Here is a 10,157-nt window from a genome sequence, read left to right on the forward strand (position 1 = left end):
AGTAATAATAAAAAGAATAATAAGTAGTAAGTAGTAGTAATAGTAGTAGTAGTACTAGTAGTAGTAGTAGTAGTAGTACTAGTAGTAGTACTAGTATATAGGGTTAGGGTTAATAGTAGTAGTAGTAGTAATAGTAGTAATAGTAGTAAGTAGTAGTAGTAGTAGTAATAGTAGTAGTAGTAGTAGTAGTAGTAGTAGTAGTAGTAGTAGTAGTACTAGTATATAGGGTTAGGGTTAGGGTTAATAGTAGTAGTAATAGTAGTAGTAGTAGTAGTAGTAGTAGTAGTAGTAGTAGTAGTAGTAGTAGTAGTAGTAAAAATAAGAAAAAATAGTAGTAGTAATAGTAATAGTAATAATATTCGTCGTCGTAGAAAAAAAAAAAAAAAAAATTAAAAATATTAAAATAAAAAATAATGACGTCACGCACACGCCCCTCCTCCTCCTCCCTCCGCTCACGTGACTCCCGGGACATAAACAGAGCTCGCGCGCGGGTCATGTGACTTGAGAGTCATGGCGGAGAGGAGCGCACATCAGCGCACCGCAGCCGCGCTCCTCTGCACCGGGGCACTTCTCCTCTGCGCCACCACCGCGTCCGCGTTTCCTCTGAGCCCCGGAGAACAACTAATACAACAAATACAACAACAACAAGAACAACAAAAACAACTACTACAACAACAAGAACATCTACTACAAGAAATAGAACAACGACAACAACAAGAACGACAAAAACAACTACTGCAACAACAAGAACAACTACGACAAGAAATAGAACAACAACAACGACAACAAGAACGACAGCGAGAACAACGACAACCACAACAACAACAACAACAACGGGACAAATGCGGATACGAGGTGAGACACGAGCACTTTTATTGATGACGTCACGACAGATTTAGGAACGTAGTTTACGATCACGTGACACACAGAGACAGAGACGATGTTTCCAACTTTCACTTTGAGTCACTGGTGCTGCTGTTATTATGACAAAGGCTTCGGTTTAGACCTGGTTTAGTCCTGGTTTAGTCCTGGTTTAGACCTGGGTTAGTCCTTGTTTAGTCTTAGTTTAGTCCTGGTTTAGTCCTGGTTTAGTCCAGGTTTAGTCCAGTTTTAGTCCAGGTTAAGTCCTGCTTTAGTCCAGTTTTAGTCCAGGTTAAGTCCTGCTTTAGTCCAGGTTTAATCCAGATGTAGTCCAGGTTCAGTCCAGGTTTAGTCCAGACTTAGTCCAGGTTCAGTCCAGGTTCAGTGGAGGTTTAGTGCAAATTTAATGCAAATTTAGTCCAGGTCCAGTCCTCCTTTAGTCCATCTTTAGTCTAGGTTTAGTCCAAATATAGTGGTAATTTAGTCCTGCTTTAGTCCAGGTTTAGTCCAGTTTTGTCCAAATTTATTCCAGTTTTAGTCCAGGTTTAAATGAGGTGCTTTTATAAATAGTCATCTTTAATAATAAAACATGTAAACAGACACATTTTTTATTTTATTTTACATAAGGAAATGTACAAAGTTCTCGATGGGAAATTATTTATTATTATATGGAATAAATTAAAATCAAACTGTTAAACTCACACTAAGGCCAGTCCAGATAAACCATTACAACTGGAGCTGTTACACAAAATACTTTAATAAAATACACCTAAAAATACTAATCAGTCCTGTATCATCAAATTAAACAATACGATATATCGATATTTCAGTATTTTTGCACAACCCTAATGCCAATCCAGTGAAAGTTGTTGGGGCTGCGCGCTGGCTCCAAAACCAAAAATACTGCCAATTTTTATTTATTTATTTTATTTTTTATTACTTTTTTAAAAATTTTTTAAAAGTTTTCATATAGTACTGTTTTTATTATTATTATTTTTTATTATTATTATTATTTTATAAATTTTTTTAAAGTTTCCATATAGTACTGTTTTATTATTATTATTATTATTATTATTATTATCATTTTTATTTTTTATTTTTCATTATTACTATTATTATTATTACCTTTTTTATTAATATTATTATTATCATTATTATTATTTTATTTTTATTTTTTTTTGAGAATGCGTAGTCCTCGTGTTTAAGTGTTTAGAACATTTCAGCGCACGTTGTACAAAACAAAAAGACTCAAAGTCCGGCTCGTTCACATTCCACTCGTCGTTTCCTCAAAGTTTTTTCTTCTGCAAGATTTAGACTTAGACTTTGACAAACTTTATTGATCCACAAGAGAAATGATTTGGACTCCGGAGTCACACATCACAAAATAAAATAATAACAAAGAGAAAAAAAAGATAAACGGTGATATTAAATTCTAAATAATTAACAAAAATAACATGAGACTGGTATGAATGTAAATGTACAAGTCAAAATAAAATAGAAAAATGAGTAATAAAATATCTGTTACACAAGTTTCAAAAGGAAAACTGTGCAAAGGTGCAGCAGTAGGGAGTATTATCTGTCACATGAGGGTGAGTTGTACAGTTGTAGGGAGTATTATCTGTCAGTGAGTTGTACAGTTGTAGGGAGTATTATCTGTCAGAGGGTGAGTTGTACAGTTGTAGGGAGTATTATCTGTCACATGAGGGTGAGTTGTACAGTTTGTAGGGAGTATTATCTGTCACATGAGGGTGAGTTGTACAGTTGTAGGGAGTATTATCAGTCACATGAGGGTGAGTTGTACAGTTGTAGGGAGTATTATCTGTCACATGAGGGTGAGTTGTACAGTTGTAGGGAGTATTATCAGTCACATGAGGGTGAGTTGTACAGTTGTAGGGAGTATTATCTGTCACATGAGGGTGAGTTGTACAGTTGTAGGGAGTATTATCTCACATGGGGGTGAGTTGTACAGTTGTAGGGAGTATTATCTGTCACATGAGGGTGAGTTGTACAGTTGTAGGGAGTATTATCAGTCACATGAGGGTGAGTTGTTGTTGTTGTTGTTGGACTTTATGGACTGAACACTTTGAACTGTATTTATTGATAAATGTGGAGTTGAGTGAAAGAGGAACCTTTGGCTGCACAGTTTCCTTTATCAGCGAATCAGATGTGGGAGGGTAAATGTCACTGTGTTTTATAAAGCTGCATTGTGCAACTTTTCTGGTGGAGATGTTATTTCTGTCTGAATATTCCACAGTGTGACTTTAAACAGCTCTGCTTTACATTTATTCAATCACAGGGGGTTTGAAAGCTCAAAAATACCTCGAAAAACAGACATTGTGACTGTGAGTGGGGTCGCCTCTCCACAGATCTGACCTGGAACTTTGGTGGTCTGGTTTGATCTAGCCCAGGGGTCGACAACCCAAAATGTTCAAAGAGCCATATTGGCCCAAAAAAACAAAAACCAAACCTGCCTGGAGCCGCAAAAAACTAAAAGTCTTATATAAGTGTAATATGAAGACAACACAGACTGTCAGTGTATGAACTGTATAAACCAACTATTAAAATGACTCAGTACAAATACAACATGAACATCATGATCCACAAACCCTCTGTGACCCTCTCACACTCACTGCTCCGTCTGGAGACACTGAAATCAGGTGGTTCCTGTTTATTCCTTTGTCATTTAGGCCCCGTTTACATGTACTTCTTTTCCATTTTCACTCATTTTTGAAAAAGCTCCAGGGAGCCACTAGGGGAGAGCTAAAGAGCCACATGCGGCTCTGGAGCCGCGGGCTGCCGACCCCTGGTCTACGTGAAGATAAAAGTTTTAATGCCATTTAGCAGATCCTCCACCTGAAAAGTTACACAATACACCTTTAAATAAATACATAAATAAATAAATTAATTAATTAATTAATACATTAAAACAAATACTACTACTACTACTACTACTACTACTACTACTACTAATAATAATAATAATAATAATATGAAGAAGATAAGACAAAAATACATTTCAAAAATTACAAAATAAAATAAAAAATATTTAAATAAGAATAATAAAAAATATATAATTAAAAATAACTAAACTATAAACTAAATAAAAAATGTTATATGAATAGAAAATATAAAAAAATTATAAAAAAAAATAATTATAAATTAACTTAAAACAAAGAAGAATAAAAATAATAATACAGATTCCTGACTCCTGCTCCATCTGAAACAGGGACACACTGATCAATAATGCTAAAGCTGATCTTCCCAGACTCTCAGATGTTGTAATGTTCACTGCTGATGACTTTTGTTCTGTTTTGTTCAGTCGTGTCACGTGACCAAACCGGGCCTGCTGAACGTGCACCTGGTCCCTCACACTCACGACGACGTGGGCTGGCTCAAGACCGTGGACCAGTACTTCTACGGAGGTAAAGAACCTGACGACCTGGAGCTGTTTTTATCTTTTTATTCAGTTTGGTCATTCACAGATCACATGAGCTTTACGAGCGCTGGGGCCTTTTTACACTGAAACTGAAAAACAAGACTTTAAAAAGGTAAAACATCCATGTATATGAGTCGTGTCACTGCTGACAGCTGCAGCGTCGTTTAAGTGAACTTCTGCCTCTCGTCACGAGATCTTACACAGGTGTTTGGATTATTTCAGAATTTAATAATGTTTTCATAATTCCAGAGGTAAATGTTTTTCATGAACAGTCTAGAACAGATCAAATAAACGACAGAATAAACGACAGTGACAGAATCTCTTAGTCTACGTTCAGTCTGCAGGTTTAACGCTCAATTCAGATTTTTTTGTGAAATCTGATGTTTTTTCGAGGTCGTTCACATTTCCAGTTAAATGTGACTTGTATGTGACTCCAGTGTGAACATTAAACGGTCCAAAAGTGTCCCACATGTGACACTGGAGACACGACGACGTCAACCGCAGCGAGCGTCTCTGTGTTTACACAAGTTGAACAAACATGGACGCAGCATCGAGCACCTGGAGATTTTAAAGTTCCAGTTTCCTCCTACTTCAGTGCAGAATAGTGACGTTTGTGTCTTGTTGATGACGTGTAGGTGGATGAATGTGACCTGACTGTTCACACTCAAGTCACATGTTAAAGATCAGATATGGATCAGTTTCAGGAGCACAGATCCAAGTGTCCTGGGTCATGTTTGAAAAAATCGGATCTGTGTGGTTCAGACTAGGGACGGACATTCGATGAAATTTTCTTAATCGATCGTCGGAAGAATTAACGATTAATTATCGATTAATCATTAAGGTTTTTATATTAAAATGATCATCATTATTATTACTATCTGCACTAATCTGCATCAATAAATTCAACTTTACGACATATAAACATAACGACTCTAGATCCACATCAGCTGTTTGACATTATAATGTGTTTAATTCAGTTTTGTTCAAATCTCACAGAAACAAAACTTAAAACCACATCACTAATTTACATAAACTAAGTGAAGATAAAACTCCAGCTCTTGTGTCGCTGATGTGGTTCAACTTGTGTTGGATTAAAAGACATGACTCAGGTGAATACAGGTCAGTGTGACCAGATTTGTGTTTGTCAAAACCAGGACAGCGTACGGGGGGAGGGGGGCCGGGCCTCGTCATCCACATTGAGCGACTCTCACCTGGAAAAACTTTTTCCCACTGGACACAGAAACATATGTGCTGCTTTATCCACTGTGCACATGGACTCACACTTGTCCCAACGCAACGGAAAGTGTGGAATTTCTTCTACAAATCCTGGTTAAATCCACATTTGTGCTTCGGTTCGTTACAGACTGACCCACTGTTTGTGTCTCGCTCCTTCTGATGCAGAGACACATGTACACACCTGTTTGGTCACGACACACACACATACATTCAGTTTGTCCATTAAAATTAAGGTGATCGATGAAATTCTTAATGATCAATTATCGATTAATCGATTAATCATGCCCATCCCTAGTTCAGACTGTCATTAAAAGATCAGATACAGGAACATAGAAGCCAAAAAATCAGATTTGGGTCACTTCAGGTGCAGACTGAACGCAGCCTTAGACTCTGGAGGTTCTGGACAGACTGACAGGTGCAGCCCTGACGTCTACATTTATCTGAATCTCACTGAACCAGATCAGAAACATCAGATCAGGTCGAATACTTGAGTCTGTTTGGTCAAAGCTTCACAGCAGCAGAACAAGACGAAAAAAAATCATTCATCCATTTTCTTCAGCTTCGTCGGGGAGGAGAATCTGTCCGATAGTCGAACCTCGGGTCCAGGAGGAGCAGTGTGGTTTTGGTCCCGGTCGTGGACACTGGACCAGATCTACACTCTCCACCGGTGCTCGAGGTTCATGGGAGTTTGCACAATCCACAATCAGTAAATCAGACGTGTTCCTGGTGCACGTTACGAAAAAAATCAAACTTTAGTCAATCCAGTTGAGGGAAAAGCACAGACATTTTAGTGAAAACCCGTTGCCTCTGTGTGTTTCTCCGTCACCGCTCAGAGGATCATTTTTGTTGTTGTTTTTGTGACATTCTTTTTCTGGGGTGGAGACGCCAGATATTCACCATCACCATGGCGACCGAACGAGGAGTCATTGGTTAATTAGTTTTCCAATATAAAACCAAAAATAAGAAGAAGAAGAAAAAAAAACCCAAACAAACAACTGTTTTCTTCATTATTTGTCTCCAAAACCAAAATAAATAAAAAAAACAGATAAAGATTTGTTTTTTCAGTTTTCGATTTTGTGTTTAAATGAAAAATAGAAAAAGACTGAACCAGGACTAAACTGTTTTCAGTCCTGGTTTAGTCTCAGTCTCTGTCCTGGTCTCAGTCCTGGTCTAGGTCCTGGTCCTAGTCCTGGCCTAGTCCTGTTTCAGTCCTGGTTTAGTCCTGGTTTAGTCCTGGTTTAGTCCTGTTTCAGTCCTGGTTTAGTCCTGGTTCAGTCCTGGTTCAGTCCTGTTTAGTCCTGTTTAGTCCTGGTTTAGTCCTGGTTCAGTCCTGGTTAGTCCTGGTTTAGTCCTGGTTTAGTCCTGGTCCTGTTTAGTCCTGGTTAGTCCTGGTTTAGTCCTGGTTTAGTCCTGGTCTAGTCCTGGTTTAGTCCTGGTTTAGTCCTGGTTTAGTCCTGGTTTAGTCCTGGTCTAGTCCTGGTTTAGTCCTGGTCCTTAGTCCTGGTTTAGTCCTGGTTTAGTCCTGGTTTAGTCCTGGTTTAGTCCTGGTTAGTCCTGGTCTAGTCCTGTCCTGGTCTAGTCCTGGTTTAGTCCTGGTTTAGTCCTGGTAGTCCTGGTTCCTGGTAGTCCTGGTGTTAGTCCTGGTCTAGTCCTGGTTTAGTCCTGGTTAGTTTTTCCTTTTATCCTTAAACACAAAATCAAAAACTGAAAAAAAAACCGAATCTTTATCTGTTTTTTCATTTTGGTTTTGGAGACAAATAATGAAGAAAAATCGTTGTTTTTTCGTTTTTCTTATTTTTGTTTTTATTTTGAAAAACGACTGAACCAAGAACGACACACAGATTGTCCAAAACGATCGTCTGACTCGACTTTCACAAACGAAACCCTGAAGTCCGTCCGTCTGCGGCGCCGTGTTTGTTTCGGTGGGTTCGGCGCCGCCTCTGCTGCTCTGTGATTGGTCGATGATCTCTGCGCGTCTTTACCGCCCCCTTGTGTCCGCAGACCGTAACGACATCCAGCACGCCGGGGTGCAGTACATCCTGGACTCTGTGGTGGAGCAGCTCCTGAAGAACCACGAGCGCCGCTTCATCTACGTGGAGACGGCGTTTTTCTACCGATGGTGGAAACGACAGAACCAGGACATGAAGAACGACGTGAGGACACTCGTCAACCAAGGTCAGTCCGGTCTGGTCCTGGGCTAGAACCGGATCTGTCCTGGTTCAGTCCTAGTCCTGCCTCAGTCCCGTCCCGGTCCCTCCTCGGTCTCTCCTCGTCCTGGTCCTCGGTCTCTCCTCGGTCTCTCCTCGGTCCCTCCTCGGTCCCTCCTCGGTCTCTCCTCGGTCTCTCCTCGGTCCCTCCTCGGTCTCTCCTCGGTCTCTCCTCGGTCCTCTCCTCGGTCTCTCCTCGGTCTCCTCGGTCCCTCCTCGGTCCCTCCTCGGTCCCTCCTCGGTCTCCTCGGTCTCGGTCCCTCCTCCTCGGTCCTCCTCGGTCCCTCCTCGGTCTCTCCTCGGTCCCTCCTCGGTCCCTCCTCGGTCCCTCCTCGGTCCCTCCTCGGTCCCTCCTCGGTCTCTCCTCGGTCCCTCCTCGTCCCTCTCCTCGGTCCCTCCTCGGTCCCTCCTCAGTCTCGGACTCGGTCCCGCTCAGTCCGGACTCGGTCCCTCCTCAGTCCGGTCTCCTCGGTCCTCCTCGGTCCCTCGGTCTCGGTCCTCTCCCTCCTCGGTCTCTCCTCGGTCCTCGGTCCTCCTCGGTCCTCGGTCCCTCCTCGGTCTCTCCTCGGTCTCTCCTCGGTCCCTCCTCGGTCCCTCCTCGGTCCCTCCTCGGTCCCTCCTCGGTCTCTCCTCGGTCTCTCTTCGGTCCCTCCTCGGTCCCGCCTCAGTCCGGACTCGGTCCCGCCTCAGTCCGGACTCGGTCCCTCCTCAGTTCGGTCTCGGTCCCTCCTCGGTCCCTCCTCGGTCCCTCCTCGGTCGGTCTCGGTCCCTCCTCGGTTCGGTCTCGGTCCCTCCTCGGTCCCTCCTCGGTCTCTCCTCGGTCTCGGTCCCTCCTTGGTCCCTCCTCGGTTCGGTCTCGGTCTCTCCTCGGTCTCGGTCCCTCCTTGGTCCGGTCTCAGTCCGGTCTCAGTCCGGTCTCGGTCCGGTCTCGGTCCGGTCTCGGTCCCTCCTCGGTCCCTCCTTGGTCCGGTCTCGGGTCCCTCCTCGTCCCTCCTTGGTCGGTCTCAGTCTCGGTCTCGGTCTGGTCTCTGTTCCAGGGCGTCTGGAGTTCGTGAACGGCGGGTGGGTCATGAGTGACGAGGCGTCCACCACACTACAGCTCTGTGATCGATCAGATGACCCTGGGGCTGTTCAGTCTGGTCTCAGTCTGGTCTCAGGTCTGGTCTCGGTCTGGTCTCAGTCTCGGTCTGGTCTCAGTCTGGTCTCGGTCTGGTCTCAGTCTCGGTCTCTGTTCCAGGGGTCTGGAGTTCGTGAACGGCGGGTGAGGTCATGAGTGATGAGGCGTCCACACACTACAGCTCTGTGATCGATCAGATGACCCTGGGGCTGGTCTCAGTCTGGTCTCAGTCTGGTCTCGGTCTGGTCTCTCGGTCATCGGTCTCGGTCTGGTCTCAGTCTCGGTCTCAGTCTCGGTCTCGGTCTCGGTCTCGGTTCTGGTCTCGGTCTCGTCTGTCTCGGTCTCAGTCTGTCTCGTCTCGGGTCTCGTCTGGTCTCAGTCTCGTCTCGTCTCGAGGGTCTCTCGGTCTGGTGTCTCAGGTCTCTGGGTCTCAGTGGAGTGGGTCATGAGTCGTCCACACACTACAGCTCTGTGATCGATCAGATGACCTGGGGCTGGTCTCAGGTCTGGTCTCGGTCTCGGTCTCGAGGTCTGTCTCGGTCTCGGTCTTGGTCTCAGTCTGGTCTCAGTCTGGTCTCGGTCTCGGTCTCGGTCTTGGTTCTCGGTCTCGGTCTGGTCTCAGTCTGGTCTCGGTCTGGTCTCAGTCTGGTCTCGGTCTCGGTCTCAGTCTGGTCTCTGTTCCAGGGCGTCTGGAGTTCGTGAACGGGGGCTGGGTCATGAGTGATGAGGCGTCCACACACTACAGCTCTGTGATCGATCAGATGACCCTGGGGCTGGTCTCAGTCTGGTCTCAGTCTCGGTCTCAGTCTGGTCTCGGTCTGGTCTCAGTCTGGTCTCAGTCTGGTCTCTGTCTGGTCTCAGTCTGGTCTCTAGTCTCGGTCGGTCTCAGTCTCGGTCTCGGTCTCGGTCTCGTCTGTCTCGGTCTGGTCTCAGTCTGGTCTCGGTCTGGTCTCAGTCTCGGTCTCAGGTCTCTGTTCCAGGGCGTCTGGAGTTCGTGAACGGGGGCTGGGTCATGAGTGACGAGGCGTCCACACACTACAGCTCTGTGATCGATCAGATGACCCTGGGGCTGCGCTTCCTCAACCAGACGTTTGGGGAGTGTGGGCGTCCCCGCGTGTGGCCTGGCACATCGACCCGTTCGGACACGCGCGCGAACACGCCTCCATGTTCGCTCAGGTCAACACTTTTACTCAAACAACTAAGAAAATGAGTTTGTTTTATGAATCGGTTTAGATTCTTGGAATAATTTTTAAATTGATATTTTTCTTGATGAGTTTTTTGGTCAAGATTAAACTCAAAC

The 10,157-nt window shown here is 44.3% G+C and overlaps 1 protein-coding gene across 1 annotated transcript in view; it reads left to right on the plus strand.

The window, feature by feature from the left end:
• Positions 1–477: 477 nt before the first annotated feature.
• man2b1 (mannosidase, alpha, class 2B, member 1) overlaps positions 478–10,157 on the plus strand; it is a 32,461-nt gene continuing 22,781 nt past the window's right edge. The window contains 5 exon segments of the mRNA XM_055158665.1: positions 478–855; positions 4,181–4,283; positions 7,535–7,708; positions 9,838–9,965; positions 9,968–10,067. Of these exon segments, the coding sequence (XP_055014640.1) occupies positions 511–855; positions 4,181–4,283; positions 7,535–7,708; positions 9,838–9,965; positions 9,968–10,067 (850 nt within the window). The 5' untranslated portion in view covers positions 478–510.

Source organism: Boleophthalmus pectinirostris, unplaced genomic scaffold (assembly GCF_026225935.1).
Source record: "Boleophthalmus pectinirostris isolate CB_2022bp ecotype Guang Dong unplaced genomic scaffold, ASM2622593v1 HiC_scaffold_22, whole genome shotgun sequence".
Classification (NCBI taxonomy): Eukaryota; Metazoa; Chordata; class Actinopteri; order Gobiiformes; family Gobiidae; genus Boleophthalmus; species Boleophthalmus pectinirostris.